This window comes from Pezoporus flaviventris, unplaced genomic scaffold, assembly GCF_033815535.1.
Source record: "Pezoporus flaviventris isolate CSIRO_AGI_PZ_B2104156 unplaced genomic scaffold, CSIRO_AGI_Pfla_v1 ptg000078l, whole genome shotgun sequence".
Taxonomy (NCBI): Eukaryota; Metazoa; Chordata; class Aves; order Psittaciformes; family Psittacidae; genus Pezoporus; species Pezoporus flaviventris.
The window spans coordinates 18,374,560-18,397,615 of record NW_026892626.1 but is presented as its reverse complement, the minus strand read 5'-3'; the positions used below and the strand labels follow the sequence as shown (position 1 = coordinate 18,397,615).

General features: G+C 54.8%; 2 protein-coding genes across 10 annotated transcripts in view; one reads left to right on the top strand and one right to left on the bottom strand.

The window, feature by feature from the left end:
• The window catches only part of PKD1 (polycystin 1, transient receptor potential channel interacting), an 83,637-nt gene extending 73,209 nt beyond the window's left edge, over positions 1–10,428 (top strand). For both annotated transcript variants that reach the window (XM_061474028.1, XM_061474027.1), the window contains exons 32-46: positions 298–347; positions 495–697; positions 1,273–1,378; positions 1,588–1,706; positions 2,679–2,881; positions 3,061–3,255; positions 4,386–4,525; positions 5,620–5,747; positions 6,211–6,379; positions 7,073–7,198; positions 7,322–7,496; positions 8,008–8,295; positions 8,662–8,796; positions 9,026–9,340; positions 9,655–10,428. In XM_061474028.1, the coding sequence (XP_061330012.1) occupies positions 298–347; positions 495–697; positions 1,273–1,378; positions 1,588–1,706; positions 2,679–2,881; positions 3,061–3,255; positions 4,386–4,525; positions 5,620–5,747; positions 6,211–6,379; positions 7,073–7,198; positions 7,322–7,496; positions 8,008–8,295; positions 8,662–8,796; positions 9,026–9,340; positions 9,655–10,260 (2,958 nt within the window). In that variant the 3' untranslated portion in view covers positions 10,261–10,428. The remainder of the gene's footprint in view (positions 1–297; positions 348–494; positions 698–1,272; positions 1,379–1,587; positions 1,707–2,678; positions 2,882–3,060; positions 3,256–4,385; positions 4,526–5,619; positions 5,748–6,210; positions 6,380–7,072; positions 7,199–7,321; positions 7,497–8,007; positions 8,296–8,661; positions 8,797–9,025; positions 9,341–9,654) is intronic.
• Positions 10,429–13,804: 3,376 nt separating this feature from the next.
• The window catches only part of TSC2 (TSC complex subunit 2), an 81,965-nt gene continuing 72,713 nt past the window's right edge, over positions 13,805–23,056 (bottom strand). For 7 of the 8 annotated variants that reach the window (XM_061473935.1, XM_061473928.1, XM_061473929.1 and 4 more), the window contains 10 exons: positions 21,706–21,866; positions 20,875–21,374; positions 19,997–20,072; positions 19,106–19,192; positions 18,683–18,869; positions 17,485–17,624; positions 17,199–17,277; positions 16,588–16,679; positions 16,218–16,316; positions 13,805–15,905 (listed from right to left, as the gene is read on the bottom strand). In XM_061473935.1, the coding sequence (XP_061329919.1) occupies positions 15,738–15,905; positions 16,218–16,316; positions 16,588–16,679; positions 17,199–17,277; positions 17,485–17,624; positions 18,683–18,869; positions 19,106–19,192; positions 19,997–20,072; positions 20,875–21,374; positions 21,706–21,866 (1,589 nt within the window). In that variant the 3' untranslated portion in view covers positions 13,805–15,737. Of the gene's footprint in view, positions 15,906–16,217; positions 16,317–16,587; positions 16,680–17,198; positions 17,278–17,484; positions 17,705–18,682; positions 18,870–19,105; positions 19,193–19,996; positions 20,073–20,874; positions 21,375–21,705; positions 21,867–23,056 lie in introns of those variants that run through there. The other variant, XR_009746985.1, reaches the window with a different exon arrangement.

Sequence of the window (23,056 nt, the reverse complement as noted above, 5' to 3'; positions counted from 1 at the left end):
GTGCAAGAACTGATGCACTGGCATGCCTCTAGCAAAGCCTGGTGATGGGGGAGAGCCTCAGCCCTTCACCTGCCCCGTGCAGTGCATTCTGAGTACAAGCTGCCTGTAGCTACTGCTCTGTGTCCGTGAGCACTGACCTTCCCAGTGTGCCTGGGTTATCTCTGGAGCAGAGCAGGCCTCTGGAGGTATTGGCAGCTCAGGCTCCAGGTCTCAGTGACCGCTGATGTTAACAGCCCACTGTTCTAATGAGGCACAAACCAGTGCCGTGTGCCTGAACCACCTCCTCTTCCTCCACAGGCCTTCTCTGAGCAGACCAAAACAGATCTGTTCTTGGAGGACTCCAAAAGGTAAGGAGGAGCTTCATGTACTTTCCTGCTTTGGTGGACCAGGGTTGTGCTCCCGTGGCTGTTTCCCCTCTGCGCTAGCACGCTTGCTCTTCTCCTGCTTCCCGTTCCCCACAGCCCCAATTGCCCCATTGCTCCGTTCTCCCGCAGCCTCGTGCGGTGGCCGTCCAGCGAGGCCCTGCTCAGCTGGCCAGACCTCCTCAGCGACCCCTCCATCATGGGCAACACCATCCAGAAGCTGAAGAGAGGCCGGGCCAGCCGCCACCTCGGCCTCGAGGCCCCACTGGCCACCGAGGAGGACAGCTTGTCCCTTGGTGTTCACCAGGGACAGCCTCGCTACTTCTCTGCCTCAGGTGGGTCTGGGATAGCATCCCCGTTTGGATGCCCTAGGGATGTGCAGAAGGAACAGTCTGGTCCCTCGGAGCCTTCTCTTTAACTCTGGAGAAGGCAGAATAGCAGAGCTCTGCCACCATCGCCGCTAGCTGCAGTGTGAAGGCCAGAGGAGAAGGGTTGTATTAATGGGCATTTCCATTTGGGAAAGCAGAAATCCTGATGTGGATTAGTTGGAGTGAGTGATCAGCACACTGCCAGCTGACTGGGAGCAAGTGGAGGTGTGTTCCCGTGGGATCTGAATGTTGCAAGCATCCAGCACTTCTTCACTGGTTGCAAAGCCACAGTGTGTCTCTGAACCTCTGTAAATGGCTGGAGAAGGAGAACTTGGCCTCTTATACCAGCAGTTACCTCTGTAGCCAAGCTGGGCAAAGGCAGGAGCTAGAAGACAGGGAGGAGGGGAGGGCTGTCCCATGGTCAAGGGCCTCACCCTGTCCTCCTCCTCCTCCTCCTCCCGAGTTCCACAAATGCATCAGAGCAGGACCGTGCCCTGGTGCAGTGCTCCTGCCAACCCTGTTCGCACTCGCTCTCTCCCCAGATGAGGATCTGATCCGGCAGATCCTGGCAGATGGAGCCAGTGGCATCTCCCACTCCCAGGACCTGGGGCCCTACGTGAGAGCTGAAACAGATCTCATCTCAGGGCTGTGAGTATTCAGAGTGAGCTGAGCTGGGTTCTGAAGCACTGAAGATGTGTGGGGCGGCCTGGTCGCAGCTCCCTGTGTTCTCCATGAGCCACAGAGCAGTGTTGCTGCACCGCTGTTAGCACTGGAGTTCAGTCCCTCTCTGTGCCAGGCTGCTCCCTGCGGAGCCACCTGTGCCACAGCTCACCAGCATCACCCCTTTGCCTTGGCAGGTCCAGCGTGTTCGGGGAGAAGGTGGAGACCGTGATGATGCAGAAGCTGAACGACAAAGGGCAGAGCGTGGCAGCTCCTCCCAGGGAAGTGAGCAGATCAGCCAAGTCCACATGGACAGGTACCAGGGCAGCGAGGGTGGGATGGGCAGGAGGAGCAGCCCTTGGGAGGCACAGGCAGGTAAATGGAGCCTTAGGAAAGGCTGCTCCCCGGCTTGGGATGTAGTTGTTCTTTCCTGCCAGCTGCTCTTGGAGCCTGAATGTCACTAAGTCCATCACTTGTGTTGTGACAGTCCCTGCTGTGCGCCTTAGGGAAGCTCTGCTCTCTGCACCCCTCTGCAGCCATCCGGTACGAGTGTGTCTCTGTAGGAAACCAGAGGGGAAAGGGGGTAAAATGCCAAGGAAGGTTCAATTCCACAAGGCAGAGATGCTTCCTACTGGGTCATGCAACACGACAGCAGCCAGCCGGGCTTGCCCAAGGCAGGGAGCACACTCTCAGGCCCTGCAAGAGCTGGAGGGTGATAAGTGCCTGGGTGCCCACTGGAGAGGCTCAGCATCAATGTTTGAGAATGAGCTCTTGGCTTCCCAAGGAGCAGCCCCCCTTGGACAGGCCAGACATGCAAAACTGGACCCAGCAGCATTCCTCTTGGGTCTGTTAACATCCATCATTTCGCCTTGGTTGATGAATGGTTGTGGTATCTCTGTGCAGGCACTGGTTTGCATGGGTGGGTGAAGGAAGCTGGACTTGGCAGGCTGAAGGCAGCCAGGACAAGAGATCTGTGTGGCTTTGCCCTCAGCCTCTCCAGCCATCTGAGCGTGCCAATGTCCTGAGGCTCAGAGAAAGTAGGGAACCCATCCCAGTGCCCAGATCAGGAGCCCATCTTCTCCTCCCCACGCTGTAGCCCACAGATGCTGCTCTTCTGAGGCCGTGTTTGCGTTGCTGCTGAGTGGGAGATGTTTGGGATAATCCCTCCCAGCTCATCCAGGACTGGTGGCAAGCTCTCTGCTGGGATGAGTGGTGTGCTCAGCCCTTCCTGTGCCCCTTAGGGTCCTTTTGCAGTCATGCTTACACTTGTTTGCCCTCCTCCTTCCAGTTGCAGACCAGACGTTCCGGAAGCGCTTGCTGCCGCCCTGGTGCTCCTATCTGGCTCACGGTATCAGCCTCCTCCTCTTCGCCACCTCCACGGGGGTCTCCGTGTGGATCGGGGTGGGCTTTTCCTCCAGCGTTGCCCTCATGTGGCTCATCTCAGGGATATTCAGCTTTCTGGCATCCTTCTTGGTCTGGGAGCCCCTGAAGGTAAGCATGAGGACACCAGCAGCAGCAGGAGAGGTCGGGCTGGTGGCGGTTCGGTTTAGCTACCCCAAGAGAGGGGCTGTGCTGGGTTGGCTGTGCTGAAAGGCCCTCAGGAGCTGCTGCCCATGGCAGGTGTGGTGGCCCAGCTCCCTGCAGGCTCACAGCACTGCCTGTCTCCCCAGGTCCTGCTGGAAGCCCTCTATTTCTCACTGGTTGCCAAGCGCTTGCACCCGGAGGAAGATGATACCTTGGTGGAGCATCCTTTTGTGGAGCATGTTTCTGAGAAGATCAGCAAAGTCCGACCCCCGCAGGGGTTTGCCCTTTTCCAGGCCAAGGAGGAGGCCAGGAAGGTCAAACTGCTACACAGGATGCTGAAGGTAAGACATCTGTTCAGCCTGGAGAAGAGAAGGCTCCTTAAGGGGAGACCTTAGAGCAGCTCCAGTGCCTAAAGGGGCTGCAGGAAACCTGGAGAGGGGCTTTGGACAAGGGCCTGTAGGGACAGGCCAAGGGGAATGGCTTTAACCTGCCAGAGGGGAGACTGAGCTGAGCTCTTAGGCAGAAGCTCTTCCCTGTGAGGGTGCTGAGGCGCTGGCACAGGGTGCCCAGAGAAGCTGTGGCTGCCCCATCCCTGGCAGTGCTCAAGGCCAGGTTGGACACAGGGGCTTGGAGCAAGCTGCTCCGGTGGAAGGGGTCCCTGCCTGTGGCAGGGGGTGGAGCTGGAGGAGTTTAAAGGTCCCGTCCAACCCAGACCAAACTATTCCATGATTCCTGGTACCTGTGGTGCCTAGGGCAGGGGCAGAGTGCCGCTTCCATGAGCTGAGCCACATCCTTATGTGGATCCTCCCAGTCCAGCTGTGATCCTCTGAAGCAGGCACATGCCTCCAGTTTCTGCCTCAGTTTCCCCATCTGTAGAAGACTGGCAGTGATGTTCCTCTTCAGTGTGGGCTGGAAGGCAGAACCATGAGGGGGTTCATTAGGAGCAGCTGCCGTGTTTGACCCTAACTCAGGTGTTTGATGTTAGGACAGGGTTTGCAGGCAGCACCTGGCACAGGGAAACTCGTTTGTTGAATCTTGTGAAACACCCAACAGCTGATCCAGGAGCAGGAGTTTCTTTGTAGCTCATCCAGTACTAATCCTCCACACTTGGGCTAGGAGTACACAGCTGCTTTGATGGAGTTAATCTGAGCAGAGTGATTCCCCTTTAAAGGATGGAAACCCCCATCGCTGTATAAACAGAGCTGTTGGTTATAGGAGCTTGTACAGGGAGGCTGTGCAGTGCATGTCAACTGAAACGTGGTGCTGTCTGGCTGCTTTGAGCAAAGAATATTGTTAGGAGCCTGTGGTCTGGGTTTCGTTTTAAGCTGCTGCCCATGTGGAAGAAGAAATGCATGCTCTGGGTGCTGATCCTGCTGCATGGCAGGCAGTGGAGAGCACTGATCTGCTGCAGGATTGGGAACCAGCCCCCCTGGTGCCTGGGTGCAATCCCTTTCTGCTCTCTGCTTGCCAGAACTTCCTCATTTACATGATGTTCTTGCTGGTGATCCTGCTCACCAACTATGGAGATGCCACCCGCAACAGCAGAGCCTTCCTTCTGCAGAGCTCCATCAAGCAGCAGCTGGGCAGCAACGAATTCCTCCTCATCAAGAGGTAATGGCAAGGGCCCTGGGGATGGGGAGGAACAAGAGGTTGCTTTGTATCAGAAGGGCCTGTAGGGACAGGCCAAGGGGAATGGCTTGAACCTGCCAGAGGGGAGACTGAGATGAGCTCTTAGGCAGAAGCTCTTCCCTGTGAGGGTGCTGAGGCGCTGGCACAGGGTGCCCAGAGAAGCTGTGGCTGCCCCATCCCTGGCAGTGCTCAAGGCCAGGTTGGACACAGGGGCTTGGAGCAAGCTGCTCCTGTGGAAGGTGTCCCTGCCTGTGGCAAGGGGTTGGAACTGGGTGAGCTTTAAGGTCCCTTCCAACCCAGACCAGGCTGGGATTGTATGGTTGCATGGCAGTGAGCTCCTTGTTACTCTGCTTCTCCCCTGGAGAACAGAGGGACCTGAGCTTTAATGTCTGAATTGTCTTTATGTCCTGGGTGGGAAGGGACCGGGGCAGTTACGGAGTTTATCTGCTCGGAAGGACACACGTTTGCTCTGTCTCTGGAATTTACAGCTGTGGGGTTTAGCCATACCCACGTCACAAGAACCAGAACTAACATCTGATGCAGAGGCCTTCCCTTCCTGGCTCTGCACATACGCTGTAACTGGATTACCTTTTCCCAGCTGAGTGTCCACACTGCTGCCTGCGATTAACAGTGTCTCTGTAGCCATGTCCCTGCAGCCCCCTTGACTCTGTGTGAACAGACATGGCCAGTCTGTGCCGCGTGAAGGCACAGGAACTCTGATTCACACAGCATGAACTGGGACTGAATTGGTGACGTTCTGGGGGGGAAGTGGAGCAGGAGCAGAATCTGGTCCTAAATGTCATCTCTTTCCCACTGTGCTGCCACAGACCCACTGGTCTGATCCTTACTGAGGTGCCAAGTGGATCCAGTCACCTTTAGGTCTTGCATGACAAACATTTTCCCGACCCCAGCCCATCATGGAGCGGATGGGAATGCTGCCTGTGCCTGCGAGCCAGGAGAGCAGCTCCCGTTAGTGCCCCAGAACCTCTCTGGAGCACGAGTGGTCCTGGGTGAGACGTGCAGAGACCCCCCCAGCAGAGCTGCCCAGGAGCTCTGATGCCTTCTCCCTGTCGCAGGTCGGATCAGTTCTGGGTGTGGATGTCCCAGGTCTTCCTGCCCTACCTCTACAACAACGGCTCGGGTCAGGAGAGCCACAGCACCACGCTGGGGGCAGCACGGCTGCGCCAGCTCCGCCTGCAGGAAGGTCGGTGGGGATGCGGTCGGTGGGGATGCGGTCGGTGGGGATGCGGTCGGTGGGGATGCGGTCGGTGGGGATGCGGTCGGTGGGGATGCGGTCGGTGGGGATGCGGTCGGTGGGGATGCGGTCGGGGTGGGCTCAGGGTGCTGCCGTCATGGGGTGGTGGTGATGTTCCCGGAGGGAGGAAACGGCCAAGTGTGGGTGTCTGTGGGGCTGAGGGAAGCGAGGCAGAGGTTACGGAGGCAGGTTTGTCTTTGCAGCTCTGCTGCACCTAGCTCTGCCCCCGCAGTGGTGCAGTCCAAGGGGATTTACACTAGAGAGAGGTTGAGTTGGCTTCTGGAGCTGTGGCTGAGGATGGGGAGCGGGCTTGGGAAGGGGGTTGCTGCTAGGTGTGAAAGCTCAGCTGTGTGCCCCAGCGCAGCCTGCCTGCGTTGAGCTGCCCACGGGGTGACTGCTGGTGTCATTGCAGCCGAGTGCCAGCGCAGCGCCCAGGACATCCTCCGTGGCATGGGCACAGCTCCCGGCGGGAGCTGCACCGACTCCCACAGCTTTGCTACCGCTGACTACGGAGCTGGCTGGGAAAGGGCGGCCCTGAACGTGACGGCTGCGTGGTCCTACTCACCCCCCGACCTGCCCGGGTAAGGAGCTGCACCCGCACCCCTGCTCCAGCTGCCAAAGGCATCATCTCGGTTAATTCAGTGCCTGGGGTGGTTCCCAGCCCTCGCTTCAGTGAGGCCAACTGCAGCCCCTGAGCAAAGGGCAAAGAGACACAGCAGTGTCTGCCCTGAACACATCCACGTGGGCAGAGGGAATGGTGGGAGGCAGCGCATGGCTGCTGCTCACCCGGCTTCCCCAGGGGTGGGCGCTCACCTCGAGATGCCTGAGCGGCAGCATCGTGCTGACCCAGGGGCATGGGCAGAGGGTTCAGCTCTCCAGCTTCAAGGGCAGAGTGAAGCTGCTGAACAAGGTAACCCGCTCCCCATGGGGCCCACAGCATGGCACCAGCTTTCTGTTAACATGGGCTATAGGAGACTGGCCTTTACCAGCATCCTGGGCATTAAGGCACTGTTGGCTTCTGCTCTGGTTTGTTCCTGGATGTGTCTTCATTGAAGTTTGGGGCAGCAAAGGGCTTGGGGCTGTTCTGAGGTTGGGAACACGGAGATGTTCCCAATGTACTGCTGTCTTTTGGCTTGTGAAATGAGCCATGAGGCAGCTGCCAGCCTTGGATGTGCAGGGTCTGCATCTCTTGCTCCCGGCCTGCCACGCAGCAGACCGGAGCAGTGGCTGCTCTGTCCTTCAGCCATCACCCCATGGCTCCTCTCTCCCTGCAGGGTCTGGTACTGGGGTTACATCTCTTTCTACGACAGCAGTGGTTACGTCCAGGAGCTGGGGGCCTCGCTGGAGGAAAGCAGAGCTCAGCTGAACTTCCTGCAGCAGCACACTTGGATCGACAACATGTGAGTGTGGCGGGGCCAAGGGACGTTCCGTGGCCACCAGGAATTCCGGGGGGGGATCTGTGAGCACCAAACAGCATCACCAAAGCCTGTGGTAGCCCTGAGCTGCTCTCATCCCCCCCCCAGGAGCCGAGCAGTGTTTGTGGAGGTGCTGCAGTACAACCCCAGCGTGGACCTGCACGTGGCCATCACCCTGCGCCTCGAGTTCCTGGGGGCCGGCCAGGCCATCGCCGCTGTCACCATCAGCCCCTTCCCGCTGCTGCGGCTCAGCGCCGGGGTCACGCTGCAGCTCCTCATGATGGTCAGTGCCTGACATCCCCTGGGCTCCTCTCCCCTCAGTCACCACACAGAGGCCTTTGGGGAGCCATGGCCGGGGTTCCTGGAAGGGCAGCGTTGGTCGCTATGGGCTAAAGCTCCCCTGCCACATAGGAAACACCCCAGCACCACTGCAGGGAGGAGGATCCCTCCTGTCTGGCAGCATGTGTTGGCCTGGTCTCAGCCTTTTTGCTGCCTGTTGCTGAGGAACTTAAGGTCTTTGTTATTCCCCTCAGTGGGGACGTCAGAGCCGTGGCCCCAGGGACCTTGCCTGGGCTCCAGCGTGAGCAGAGCCCTCTTCCCCTGGGTGCTGTCCCCCGAGCATCAGACGGTTTGGGGAGCAGGGTAGGAGGGAGCAGGGCACTGAGTGAGTGAGGAAGGTATGGAAGGACCCAGGGGTGTGCTCCAGCTCCGGGCTGGCAGAACTCAGCCTTGTACAGCAGAGCAGTGAAGCGTTGCCCCCTCCTTCCCCGGTAACCTCTGCCTGCCTCCCCCAGGTCTTCCTCATGATGTTTGTGGTCTACTTCGTGGTGTCCGAGTCCCTATCCATCAAGAAGGAAGGCAGAGCCTACTTCACCCTGTGGGGCAACTACGGCCAGTGGCTCTTCATCCTGCTCACCACGTGCACCGTGGTGGTGCACCTCAGCCAGGCCACCCTCGCTGACCAGCAGTGGCTCAAGTACCTCAACAACCGCAAGGGCTTCACCAACTTCTACCAAGTGGCCTTTCTCAACACCATCTTCAGCACCTTGGCTGCGTCCCTCCTCTTCCTCCTCACCGTGCAGGTATGGAGCAGCATCTGCTTGCTCCTCCCGTGCCGGGGCAGCAAAGGGTCACGAAGCAAACCCAGAGGGGAGACACTGGTCCTGCTGTGCCAGGCAATGGGGCTGCTGCCACCTCCAGACCCTGCTGCGGGGCAGAGGTGGTGGGTGCTGATGCCACGTGCATCTCTGCTGCAGCGCTTCGGATCGCTGAAGCCTCTGGGTCCTCTTGGGGAAGTCAGCCTAATGTGGCCGATGGGATGGTTCTGCAGGGAGCCCATCGCGAGGGTTTCCTCTGCTCCACCACCAGCTGCATGTCTCAGGCTCGCAGAGGTGTTTGGAAGCCCTTGTGCTGGGCCCATGTAACTCCATCCCCTCCGCTGGTCCTAGGCCGCCCAGCAGCTGCGCTTCGTCCGGCAGTGGTCGGTGTTTGGGAAGACCCTTCGGAAGTCTGCGAAGGAGCTGGGTGCTGCGGGCTTGGCCTTCACCATCCTCATCCTGGCCTATGCTCAGCTCGGCTTCCTGGTGGGTACCGACCCCTCCTCGGCTTGCCTCGGTCCTCAGCAAGCCCATGGGTCCTCTGGGTGCTCCCATGCCCCGTGGGGTGGCTTTGGCTGGGGGCTGCGTCTGTGGCCTGTCCCTGTCACAGCCGATGGGTGGGTCGCTCTTTGGGGCTCATGCCGTGTAAGGTGGGGTCAGGGGAGCATTTTGCCCCCAGCCCCTTCTCATTGCATCCCCAATGTCCCCTTGGCAGCTTTTCTCCTCCTCCTCGGAGTCCTTCCGCAGCGTTGGCAGCAGCCTCCTGCTGCTGTTGGCCGTGCTGCGGGGCAGCGTGAGCCTCCGGCCCTGCCTGCCCGAGTCCTCGGGCCTCTGCTACCTGTTCTGCACCAGCTACATCCTGCTGGAGGCGTGGATCCTGCTCAGGCTCTTCACCGTGGTGCTCATCTACAGCTACCGGGAGATGCACTTCGAGCTCTACCGCCCTGCCTTCGAGCCCCAGGACTACGAGATGGTGGAGCTCTTCGTGCGCAGGCTCAAGATGTGGATGGGCTTCAGCAAAGCCAAGGAGGTGAGTGCAGAAGGGACCTGGGAGCAGGCGCAAGGCAGCACCCACTGTCCTTTCCTTTGCCTCTGCCTCCTTCCCACTGCTTCCCCAGCCAGGTTCCTTTGGCAGCTGAGTGCTGGAGTGGCCGAAATTCCTGGATGCCCAAGAGCTGGGTTGGCGATGGGGGTTGTAGGGGCGTTGCAGCCTGTTCAGTCCCACAGCTCCGTGTGTTTTCATCTGGCCCACCAGGACTGGGTGGGAGCAGGACATAGACAGTGTTCCCAGCACAGCATTCCCACTGATGCTCCCGACATTAACGCTCCCTCATCCTCTTCCAGTTCCGGCACAAGGTGAGGTTCGAAGGGATGGAGCCGCTGCCGTCCCGAGACTCCAGCGACTCCAAGTCCTTCCGAGGCCCCACTCCCAGCGCTGCCTCCGACAGCTCCAGAGCCTCCACCTCCTCCAGCCAGCTCGATGGGCTGAGCCTGGTGCTGAGCACCCGCGACAGCCTGGAGGTGGACGCCGACATCCAGCGCCTCCTTTCCCTCTTCGAGATGCTGCTCGCCCAGTTCGACCGCGTCACCCAGGTGACGGAGGACCTGTGCCGCATCGAGCACCGGCTCCGGGGCTCCCGCTGCCGCAGGAGGAGCCCGCAGCCCTCGGAGGACGCCCTGAGCAGGTACCGAGGGGGCAGCACGGAGCGGGGGCCCTCCCCTGAGCTCTCCTCCGACACGGACCTGCGGGATGCTCCCTTGTCCCCCGGCTCTGCTGCCACCCCCCTGGGCAGCAGGGGCTCGGTGCCCAGCCGGCTCCTGCGCGCCAGCAGAGGCATCAGTGCAGCTTCTGGGCTGCCCCCAGGCAAACCCTACACCGGTGGGGCTCCGGTGGTGAAGAAGAAGCGGCCCCTCCGGGCTAAGAACAGGGTGCACCCCACTGTCAAGTAAAGGGGGGAGTGGGGGGAGCTGGGCAGCACAGGGAGCAATGGGAGAGCACGGGAAGGGTTTGCCAAGGGTGGGCTGTGCCTGCCCTGCAGCCCGAGGGGCCTCGGGAGCTGCTGCTCCCGATGCTGCGGCCGCGGCGGCTGGGCCTGCCGGGCACACGGGGCTGCTGCCTGCAGCCACGGCCCTCCATGGACCTGGGTGTCCCCAGCCCTGCACTGACCTCCTGCGGGTGGCTCCCGCTGCGCCGTTCCCATGGGAAGGCTGCGCAGGGCCCATTGAGGGCACGAATCCCGGTCAGGGAAGGGCAGTATTAACACGGTGTCTCTGTTGAATGGGCCCGTCTGCAAGCAGCCCGGGTGTGTGACTGCCATAGGGGCTGGCACAGGTTGATGGGTACAGAGCTCCCCTCCCTTCCCCGCTGGCTGTGCCAGATGGAAAAGGGGAGAAGGTTTGAACTGAGTCTTGGATGTTTGTGGACCAGACACACTGTGGAGGAAAGCTGCAGCTTTCGAGAAGATATTTAACCCTTCTTTCTTTCTTTCTTAAGCATAAATAGCGATAGAGCAACCGTAGCTACCCCCAGCCCAGTTAATGCCCAGTATCGGCTCCTCCTTATCCTCCAGAAATTGGCTCTTTGTATTTAAAAGCCCAACATTTAAAGAAGCCACATCGCAGCGAGCTCCGGCCCCGCTGCCCGGCCAGGCTCCGCAGGGATCGGGAGCAGCAGCTCAGCCCCAGGGGCTGCTCTGGGTGTGGGGTTGCCAAGGTGCTGGCTTCGCTGCGCTCCCCCTTCCCCAGCCCCTGCTCCCCGCACCCCAAGGAATGTATTGATGTAAGTACCTGTATCTGTTGGTTTACTTGTTCTTTGTACTGCCCAGCACTTTAAACAAGGCTTTCCTCGGCTACCGCCGCACGCAGCTCCCCGGGCGGGCTCACAGAGCACAAACAGCAGTATTTTTGGTTGTTTAAATCCTAAACCGAGACTGAGGAAGCGAACGCAGCCCCCGTCGGGCCGGGCCCTCCTGGCACCCCCCGACACAAGCACAAAGGCATTGGGGGAGGCAGGCGAAAGCCCTAAAGGAGCTTCAGTTGGGGTCCTGCGGCTCCCCGGGACACTGGGCTACAGCTGGGCTGTGCCATGGGGCTGGGCTGTGGGGCAGCCCCTGCTCACAGCATTGCGGGTGCTGAGGGCTCCCCGGGGCTGCGCTCCCTTCGCCGTCGCCGTCTTCCCCTCGTGTCTATTGTAAGTAATTTATATGGGTTGGTTTTGTTGTTTCCAAATGTGTATATTTTTGTATGTTTGCTATATTTTCATAGCATCGGTCCCGTTTGAACCGTGTAGATAGGAGACAGATCCTATTGTCAGAGTTATTTAAAGGATGTATTAAGTGCTTCTTCCCGGGAATGTCCCGTGTATATAAGGTGTGCGTGGGGTGCGTGTGCTCGCCCGCCGGGGCTGCCTCTGGGCTGGTGGCAGGGGAGGGGACGTCAGGGTGTCCCCAGAGCCTGCTCTGGGCTTTGGGAATGGGGAAGGGTTGAAGGGAAGAGTTCAGCAGCAAGGGCAGGGAATGTGCCTTGGGTCGGACTGCAGCGTGTTCCTGATGCTGGCGGTCCTGGGTGCGCCCTGGCAGGGAGATCGTTCCAGGCAGAGACAGGGTCTTCTCAGCCGCTTCCATGGCTCACCACATCACCTCTGGAGGCTCCCCATCCAGCTCCAGGCGCTTCTGCCATGCTGTGATAGGTACTTCCAAAGCTTTCATTCCAGCTCTCCGTATGGCCCCATGTCCTTTATGGACTGATGGAGGGTGCGGGAGGACAGCGGCGCTCTTTGGGACTGGTGTGAGGAAGTTACCTTTGGAAAACTCAGCTGATGGAAGGACAGACTGTGGAAAGGTTGCAGAAGGATGTGGGCAGGAGCAGCGTGGTGCAGCTGGAAGATCACATGAAGTGGGATGGTGGTTGTTGGTCACCATAGAGGTTGTTGCGTGAGCAGATTGCACAGAGGGAAGTAGAGTGCAGAGGGGAGGAAGATACCAGGAACCACGTTTGGTAATGGGAAGGAAAGGAGGAGATGATAGGGACGTGCCTGTGGTTCAGCAGATGGAGGAGGATTCCAAGGAGGTGGCAGTGGGTGCCTGGCACAGGGAGAACCAGGCATGAGGTCCACAGAGCCTGGATGGGGACAGGGCACAGCACAGCTCAGGGAGCTTTGGGTACTGAGCAGCAGCTCCATCTGCTCCACAGCCCTTCTGGTGGCTAAAACTGGTTTTCAAGGCAGAGATTTAGCACTATTTGCTTTGTACTTTTCGGTTCCTTTTACTTACCCAAGCAGCCCTGATTGAGAGCCCACAACTCTCTTTGGCCACCATGGCCACCAGTGCTGGTGCAGGTGCCTGCAAGCCATGTCCAAAACCCCCTGAGGCAGTAAAAGGAGCAGCAGTGGGATGTGCCAGGGCACCCAGATGCAGCTCTGCAGCTCTGGTAGTGGCACTGGGCATGTGTCTGCAGTCCCATCCAGCTCCCTGGGGCGCAGAAGGATGTATATAAAGCTAAAGCCTATTTGGTGAGACAGGGGCAGGCCCTGGGTGAAACTTGGGATTTCTGATCCATCCTTAAAGCCAAGGTTTGGGACTCGTTGACTGTGCATCTGACAGGAAGGTGCTGGACAATATTTAGTTGGTTTTGTGGGTAGTTGTTGTTTATGAAGTTGCTCATTTCCATCACTGCTGCACGTGTGTGGCCAGCAGAGATGGGAAAAGGAGAGGGGCTGTGGGCAACGTGCTGCTAGTAGCCACCAGCTCTTTACGCTCCTTTGGGCTCTTACGTGGGAGATCTACATCTGCACTAGAAGAGCCACCCTAGCTCTGGTCCTTGCTGTACCCATTGCATCCCTCTCCTGCTGGAGCGGAGCAACACGCATAGATCCAGCCACCCCCGAGGGCCATGTGGGAATGTCCCGAGAGTAAAACGAACCAAGCAGGTCTTGGGAAGCCAAACAGTTCAGTTCTCAGCCCCTCGTCACCCCAGGGCTCGAGTGTGCTCAGAGAGAAGAGGTTGTTGATGGGAGCGAAGAGTGGGAAGGAGACAGAGGCAGGAGGCAGCGGGTGCAGGGCCCCGGCTGCTCGGACCAGCCGGCACAAAGCTAAAGGATGAAGCAGGGATGTGGAGAGTCAGGAACTGTGTTCCCAAGTGCCTGTTTCTCACCCAGCTTGTTCTCTGTGTGTGTGTGTGTGTGTGAGTGTGACTTCATGCGTGTGACTTGACTTAACCAAGTGCTTCTTCTAATCAAAGAGGAGCAGAAACGGGATCAGACAACTGCCCTACTGCTTCCCTTCACTTGAAAGAGCAGCTCTGGGACCCAGGGTTGGTTCTTGCAAAGCCAAACGCCTCCTCCCTGAGGGCCACCACTGACAGCTTTTGGGCAACCACAGTTATCCCCCAGCTAAGGTACCCTGCTCACATACACTTGGCTGCAGGCAGAGCTCCTTGTCCCGGCCTTAACCCCTCATGCAGCCCTGGCCAAGCAGTACTCCTGAATGTATATGTCTGTGTTTGTAGTCACCATGAGATGGTCTCTTATTTATTGCCTTAAGTCTCACAGAGATGCAACAGTATCAAGCTGCTTAAATAAACCCCCATCCATTAGGTTAAAAGGGGAGGGAGGGACATGTATAAGTGCTTTCTTTAAAGAACAAATGGTGGTGACCATTATGCCAAGTGTTAGCGTGGGCTCAGCATTTCACTGCAACCAGAACCAGTGTATTTTGTAACTGGGGGGATGTTTCTTACAGAATGACAAGGTCAAATAAAAGATGACTGCTACAGCCTGGCTCTGGTGCGTCTGTTCTGGCCAGCCCCTTCACCACGACCACTGAGAGCTCAGCCAAGGCAGGTTAAAGGCATTCCCCCTTGTCCTGTCCCTACATCCCTTGTCCAAAGCCCCTCTCCAGGTTGCTTTTGTGCCCCCCCCACCCCAAGCTGCAAAGAGGTTACCTGAAGCTGAACCCGAGGGACTGTCCCCAGGAGAGGAACACAGGCAGTGTCACACCGTGTCCAGCTCCTGGCTGGTGATTACAATACAGATGAGAACGCTGGAAGGAGGAAGGAATGTCCATTACTATGAAGCACGATTTGACTCTTCCCAGGCCAGCAAGAACCCACTGACCAGTTGAGTATTTTATTTCCTTAACGACTTAAGAAACACTCAAAACACAACACACACTTAGAGTTCCCAAACAGCCCTGCACAAGCTCATAGCATCACTTTGTCCCCCTCGCCTGTCGCTTCACAGTTCCGTGTGCAGATTGCACTTGTCTTCATCATCTCCATCTCAAGGGCACTGCTGTTGGTTGTTACCAAAGAGCCACGCTTCCCATGTAGTCATAACCCAGGAGATGAAGTACTCACAGTATAGTCCAGCTTACACGGTTCTTCCATTTGGTAGTGTAGTGTCTGGTGACCATCTTACCACAAGATGAGCTACATAATCCCATTCCTCCTGTACATGTGGCTGAAAGGAACCACTTGTGACCTGCTTCAGTAGCTGAAGGCTGGGGAGGAGAGACTGTCACAGGCAAAACTCAGGCAGAGATGATGCCCCAAGGCATGTTAATAGTCATTCAAGAAGGGATTAACCAGGTACACAGAGAAGGGCAAGAGTCAGTCACCTCCAGTACTGCTGCAGTGGAAGCCCTGCAGCTGAACCTAGAAAGCCAGTCAGCCCCTTTATCACAAGTGATTCCCAATACAGCCCCTTCATAACAGGTAATTCCCAGTCAGCCTGTTCATTTCCAGTAATTCATGGCCCAGTGCTCTGCTGTTCTGCTGTGGCAAGTGGTATCCACATCCCTGCTTTGTGTTACTCCTGGTGCCAAAGCCATTTCTGGTGAATGAGGGAGGGTTTGTTGTGTATCTCTCTCTCAAAATGGAGACAGATCCTTTGGGATTAAAGCAGCATGTCTGGCAGGTCACTGAGAACCCAAGTTAACTTACCAGAGCTGGCAGCAGAACAAGTCTGAGCCTGAACAGTTCAAGTGCTGAGAGGCAGCGAGGTCTGGGATGGAGCTGGGATTCCGGGGTGCTTCAAAATAGTGACTGGATTTTCAGTCCTTCACATTTCATTCCCTATAAAGTCATCAAAATTCCCACGATTTCTGCACCTTTCCCTATGGGATGAACTGCAGAATATACCTGCCTGCTTCCCACAGCCACTGGTGTGGAAGGAGCCCAAAGAAAGGTTCTGCATCAAAGGTCCCATCAGGGATGGAAGCCTTGAAACAGCTCAAACCAAATCAAACCAGAACACGAGGAGTTGGTCCTTTCCTGGAGCATCTGCTGGGGCTACAACGTCCTCCTGTGGGGTTCAAGGCTGAGTCCACATGCAAGCAGCACAGCCACGCTGCGCCGGCCAAACCCCGCTCCTTCACGTCCAGGTAAAACTCTTCCTGCCTCGTCCATCCCAGAACAGATCCCACTGGGATCTACACGAACTCCGTGAAGTCATCCACCGAGGAGATGAGCCGCTTCCTCTGCCCGGTCTCGTAGGTGGCTGGAGGATCCTGCGGGATCTGGGGAGGGGGCTTTGTGGGAGCAGACGGATGCATCTGCAGGGGGAGGCCAGGGCTCTGGTACTGGGTTTCCTCACGTAGCTGAAAGCCAAAGGAGAACAGATGAGCTCCATTCTCTCTGAAACTCTCGCCCCCTCCATGTGGATAGGGCAGGACACCCTGTCCCTCCAGCCCTCGCATGGTGCTGAGCTGTGTCCAGGCATTAGGGTTCTCAAACCCCTTGCTAGCAGGAAAGCTGAAAACTCAACCAGTCCAAACCTACACCTACACAAGACCTGGAGTCTAACCTGCATCCACATACTCCTCCTCCTGTTCAGCAAGTGTTGAGCTGGTTTTATGTGCCTTACTTGTACTAAGACTCTAGAGCCCAGTTGTGACCAGTGCTTTACTCACCCGGTGCCTCAGCCTCTTGATATGACGGAGCCTTGCAATCCATTTGGATGGGTAGGTGTCAGTGGGGTTGGATCGACTGTGATGAACCTGGGAAGCCATCTGGGAAGGGAAGGGAGAAGCGGGCAAAGAGAAGAGGCACATTAACATCACCACCACACTAAAATGAGCAGAGTGTTTCAGTACAGTCTGACAGCAGCTGAAACACAGCTCGAGCTGTTTTAAGTGCCAACTTCGACCTAAAGGTTGACAGCAGTAACTGAAGCAGAAAACTTACTTATTTGCTTCAGCCCTACTCATTCCCTGGGAAGCTGGTGATGGACCAGGACACCAGCTGAAAGCCAGAAGGGCTGAGGGAGCTCAGGGTACTCACGTTGGCGTGCAAGGCCATCTGACGGGCCACGAATGGCAGGTTCTTATCAGAGATGATCTTGGCAACACTCGTGTCTACAAGACCTTCCATGTCTTTGTTTTAAAAAGGTAAGAAAGAACAACTTGTCAGACAGTTAAGAACAAGGCAAAGATTGTCAGTAACTAAACAGATCATATAAACCTGAGGGGTTGCATCAAAGAATCCCCATCAAGCTCCACAGCTCCAAATGTTTCGGTAAGAGGAAAGCAGATGCCCCTGCAGATCACTGCACCAGCACTGACTACCACAAAGTCATGAGCTGTTTCCATGTATCAGATCCTGCAGTCCTGGGAAGGGCAGCAGAAGCTAAAGCCACAGGGACCTCGACCTCATACCTCTTCCAGTATTCCCAAGCAGTGGTTGAAGGGACCTGCTCTACTCTGCTGGCGCTTTGCCTTAAGCTTAAAGCTAGTGAGTGGTACAGTGGGAAGACGCATGAACAGGACAGATGCAGACAGACTGGTTTCTCCTGGAAGTTTTCCCTTGTGAAACACAAACCCACTGCAAAGCAAAGGCAGTTACTGCCCAGCAACACAGGAAAGGCTGAGAACAAAAGCTGGAGGGATTCCTACCTTTCCGACACTGCAGCGTCACCAGGTTACAGTCATAGTCCAGTGGTGTGATGATAACGTGCACAAAATTGAACTGACCCTGAGGAGAAACCAATAAAACAGTCACATACGCTTCACTGGCAGCCACTGTGATTCCTGTGAGTGCCGTGAACACACATGGGAACACACCAAGGCAAATAACCTCCATTCCTGATCAACACTATGCGTTAAGGTAACACACGAGATGAAGGTTTCACAAGCAGCCACGTGCGTGCTTTACAACACATCAACAAGTAAAATGTGGTACCTTTATTGTTCCCAGTTTAAAGTCTTCTCCAGAATCATTGTAAACGATGGAAACAAAATCATTCCCAAGGTGCCTTTTCTTGTCGCAGCGGTATTTATCCAAGTCCTTTGTGGGCATCAGAGTAGCAATGTGGAAAATGGCTGGAGAGGGAACAGAAACATCCTTAGGCTGGCCTGGCAAGCAGTGCTGCAGGCAGCAATGGTCACCACGCAGCGCTTGTCTGGAAGACAAAGTAGTACCACACCACAATAATAATTAACAATAGAAGCTGTGCTTCCTCGATTGCTTTGTCCCCTTTTGTGATACCTGCATCCTGTCCCATTGGATTGCTCCAGTGGTGCCTGGAGCATGGACCACACTGGCCAGGGAAAAGGCAGCCTCTGAAAGCTCTGCTCTTGCCAGGTTTTAGTTACAGCCTTGTCTAGCACAGGCTCAGAGTGAATTAAGGGCCTGGCTTTCAGCATGTGTCTGATGCATACTGGAAGAAGAGTTTTCATCAAGCTGGGGTAGGTTTCCATCTGATCATAGAAAAACAGGGGTTGCAGGAGTGCTTCTGGGTATCTTTTCCAGGACCACAGTAGCGTGGTGAGTGGAATCTGCTTTGAGGAGGAGGAGTTACATACCTTAAACCAGGACTTCCCCTAATTGAGCCCTGCAAAGCACCAGGGCTGCAACGCGTAACCTGCAGCTGCACCACTGAAGCACGCTAAGTACGGTGACTGGGATGCTTAAAGCTGTAGGGAATAACTTGGGAAGTTTATTATAGCTTGCTGGGTCCTGGATGACACCTGCACTGCAGTTAGGTGCAATTAGCAATGACCATGACAACCTTCCTGCTTTCAACACTGTTCTTCAGAGAAACCATTAGCAGAGTGTTCACGTGTACACACACCCTCAGTTAACAGCCTTCAGAGCAGCTCAAGAGCAGCTTATTCTACAAACCTCTACCCCAAACCATGTCTGCCTTAGTTTAGAAGTGGTGTAATTGGTTTCTTAAATAAGGTAGGTATGCACCTCTCCCAAAACTTAACACATGGCTTGCAGAGATAGATACCAAAGAGAATGGGAGGAGATCAGAACCTCAAGTTATCATCTTTACTACATCCCTCGAAAGGGAACAGCTTGTAGAAGGCAGGTCAGCTTTAAGATGAGAAGAGACAGACTATCCTTCCACTTCCAACTTCTGGAGCCACCTTACCTTGCATAATGTCATCGTGCCAACAGTAGGTGAACTGTCCATCCTCCCCACACACGTCCAGGCCACCGAGGTAAATTTTGTCTGGCTGACAGTCCTTGAGCTCAATGAGCTTCCCTAACCCCGTCAGGAATTCTGTATAGCGATAGGATCCGTGTTCATTTGACAGAATGGCAATTTCATTGTTGCTCTAGAAGAGAAGAACATGGGAGTCCCACATGGAATGTTAAAAGCACTCAACCAGCACGAGTGAGCAGGTTACTGTCTTCCTAAAAGGGCTCCACGAAGGCACCGATTCTAAGTGCATAAAACTAAGGAAAACCAAGGCTACTGCAGGAGCAGGACAAACCTCAGCTGGAGCAGTGGTGCCTGGCTTCCTGCTGAGATGGAGCCATTAAAGGATTGATGCATCTGCACACAACTCACCTGCCCTTCTCCCACGTAGAGCACTGCAATCTTGTGTGTGTCGTAAGAAGGGATTTGATCCAGGAGCTGCACTGATCTTTCAAAGGTCTGTGATCCAAACATAGGTCACATCGTTAGCAACTCGTTTCCACACACCCACTGCTCTCCCCTAAAACCCCTCCAGACAAGGCCAGCACAAAGCACAGATTCCTGACCATCAGTAATGTCTTCCTTAATCAACACTGCCCTACCCTGTTCTGCCAGGGCACCATCAGTCCAAGGCACAGAGCAGTGCTCTACAGTACCTGGCACCACGCTTGCTTGGTTTTACACCTCAGATGAGATTAATCTGGCAGACTCCACGGGTTATAGATGCACTTGCCATGACAAATTACATCCCATCTTCAGTGAAGCTCCAGGCGTGGAAACTGGTCATGAAAAATGATCGTGTCTCTTGCTCTGAGGAGCATTTTTAGCACAAGGCATCACCTCACCGAGGCTGCCTCCTGCCCGACCACTGAGCCTAAAGTGAGGAGAGGCCTGTGGTGTTCACAGGAACCCCATTCCAGCTCTGCCTTTCCAGGAAGTTTATGACTCATATGACCACAGAAAGCTTTCTGGCCACCCCCAGGTACACAAAGGGCTGACAGGTTTGTTTGGTGACGTTCTGCCAATATCACACCTCAGGTTCAGTTTTCATCCTGCACTCCATACCCACAAATCACACTGCCTTCTGGCTGGGACTCCCGATTCAATCCAGAGCCATAAAGCAGGAGCCCCCAGGACTGGGGTACAGATAATCCCCTATCTGTTGGTGGGAACCAGCAACGTTCAGTACTGTCGTTTATGTTCAAAGGAAGTAATGAGGGTAGAAAAATTACCTACAAGAATAAAGAGAAAATCCTTGCCTACCTCATTTGGCAACAAAAGGGGCTTGTTGTTTTCATCACCAAAGAATGGGGAGTGGTACAACTGCAAAAACACAAAGCTATGGGAGAGAGGGGGAGAAAAAGTCCTGTTACCATCAGAATTAAGTCAATTTTGATCTGTGCTATGTAAGAATGTTATGCACAGAAGAAAAAGAGGAGCAATTAAAATGCTAATGGAGTATTACTCATCTTCTAGAAACACTGTAGGTGCCTGGACTACCTGCAGTTTGTAATAGACCCCTGTCAGAACAAACAAGGGTTATGTCAAACAGTGCCAGCTGCACAGATTCCCATTCAAAAGGCAAGCACTGCAGAGAGCAGAGGAGTAGGAATGCTTCTAGACTAGCACAGAAATGATTCTACATTTGCATTTTCCAGCCCTCACCAAAATGAAGGCTGTCTCAATGCAATTCAGGGCAACTACCAATACTAAAGCTCAAAAGGCAACTATTATACATAACCCCATATTTCCCTTCTTCTTAGTATTTTGCACATTGTATTTCTTGAACTGCATGACCAGTAATTCATCCTGTTCACAGCAAAATTAACCCCAGGTTACCTGCAGTCAAGCCACACGTCCGTTTGGACCCTAAATTTGGATAGAATAAGGACATGAGGAAACTATCTATCTCTTTCACCATTTAAGAGACCTGTTTCCGAAATCACAAGGTTAACTTGGTGGTAGTGGGCTCAACGTGTCTGTATTAGTTCCTGAAAAAAACAGGTAATTAACCTTTCTTTTTAATCAGATACTGTTCTGTAGATCCCCACAAACCAGCTGACTACTGCAAACCAATCCAGCCGTGGCCACAGCAACTCTGAGTTCATCGTTTCTAGCTTCAAATAAGCCCCTCCACGTACCTTGGGTTTATTCCAGGTACTTTCTCAGCATTGGAGGCTGCTGTTCTGCTCTTGAAGGCATCTCTCTCGATCCTCTTCCCCCTCCTTGATGGGGCTGAGTCAGAGATGGTGTACCCTCGAGGCCGGAGCCCAGATGGAGGAGGTGAGGTGACAGGACCGGTGCCATCCAACCCACCCGACCCTGTCACTCTGGTGTCCTCCCCCTTGCCCAGCCAACTGCCCAGCCCTTCCCCTTCCAGGTTCCCAGACTGGGATTTTGATTTCACTTCCGTGCTCAGCCTCCTCGTTACTTCTCTGCCGTTGGCATCTTTGAGGACCTCCTGCAGCGTCTGTAGCTCTGGGGAAGAACTGGACTTGCTGAGCGGCTGGGATGGCTGGAAGGAAAGCTCCTCCAGCGTGCGGCCGTCCTCCGAGGGCAGGACCCTCCCGATGGGAATTCCACCCTCCACCAGGTCTTCAGACTTCAGAGATTTTTCTTCTTGGCTCGAGGTTGAGGAGGACTTAAAGAGGGAGAACAAAGATGAAGGGTTTTCCTGATACTCAACAGGAACCCCCTGACACTTCCAATGGGAGATGAGCAGAAAGGTGCCAAGTAGAAGGCACTGCAGTTGAGGGCCCTGCATAAACCGGGTCTCTGCTGCTGCTGCTCTGCCTGCAGTCCCTCACAAGCCACCCAAACTCTCAACCATAGCTGCATGTGCATTTTGGTATCAACAGTGATGTCTTACAGAGGGTGTCAAGAAGGACCCAGCTGAACACAGACAATTCTCCTGTATGGCTAAGGATGGGGCTGTCCTACAGGACAGGACAGGATACTCTCTTTCTCCTTACCCTGCTGTAAGACTCCTGGGGTTTACCAAACCTTTCCTCGCTCAGGACTTGTTCAGAACATGAAGTATCAAGGTCCTCACTCTCCGGAGACTCAGCTGGGGACTCGGTTTCCTTCAGCTCCATTTCTGAGGGGCTCCCCTCCTCCAGCACCACCGCTGACTCTATGGAGACACAAGGCAGGAGAACTGAAGCTTGTGGAGAGGCACAGACCAGCAGGCCCCCATCCTCTCCTCTGAAGTACCAGCCTTTTCCCTAAGGGATTTCAATGGAAGGCCACATTGAATGAGTGCTCTGGGGCTTTGATTTCTTGCCATGTCAGACTTGCTCCTGGTTCCCCTTTGGTATGGAATAACCGATCACCTCACAGCAAAGGGCTGCATCTGCTTTGGTCAAAATAAGTGCTGTTGCTTCCAATTGTTACTGATGGGACAAGCAGGGGACAGAATGAGGAAATGGGACCTTGTACATCAATGCTTGGTTATCAGGACAGACAGGAACTACAGAGATGTAAGAAAGTACAAGACTAGCATTAAAGTTCATCATTATCAAGGCAATGAAGACATCACTTCTATGCAAGTGTGCAAAAATGAAGTTTTTCTCATACTGAAATGCAATGCTCCTGTGCCATGTAGTGGCCTAGAAGGAGATTTAAGGTTTTACTAGGAGCCATTTGCTTCAGTTGAGCAGTTTTCCTAGTATGTCTCAACAGAAGCAAACCAATTCAGCACTGAACATGTGAAAGGACAAGAGAGCAAGAGTGACACGTGCACTGCAGCACTACTGGGAAACCTGCATGTGGCATCTGATCAGACAAACAGCTCGTGAAACCACACTAAGAAAGCTCCTTGGAAGCCCTGCCTATGGTGGAGGAGGTTAGCACAGCAATTATCCTTGTCTCTACTCCAGGCAGTGACCCTGACCACAGGGATGAGTCTGACCAAAGGCTCCTCTTGGCCTTGCTTTTTTGTCCTGAGGAAAAGGCTGGAGAACAGGAGGCTTCCCATTACGCACACAAGGGACTGGAAGACCAATCTGAAAGGCCAAGATTTGTTTTCCAAAGTAAAATTAAAAACAAAATTAGCACACACACACACAAAAAAAAAAGAAAAATCAGCAAAATTAAAAGAATAAAATAATAGGAAAAAAAAAGGCACTAAAGCAGCTTTTCCTGGATTGATTTCAGCTCGCAGGACCAAAGTTATTTCAAAGAAGCGATTAGGAGTTAGCATTGCACACACATACCTTCTAAAGAAAACAAACCAAACTAAACCAACAAAAGAAACCCCCAAACAGCGTGCTGATCTGGTTAGCTGTCCAAGCCAGAACACACCTGCACATACCCAGTGTTTCC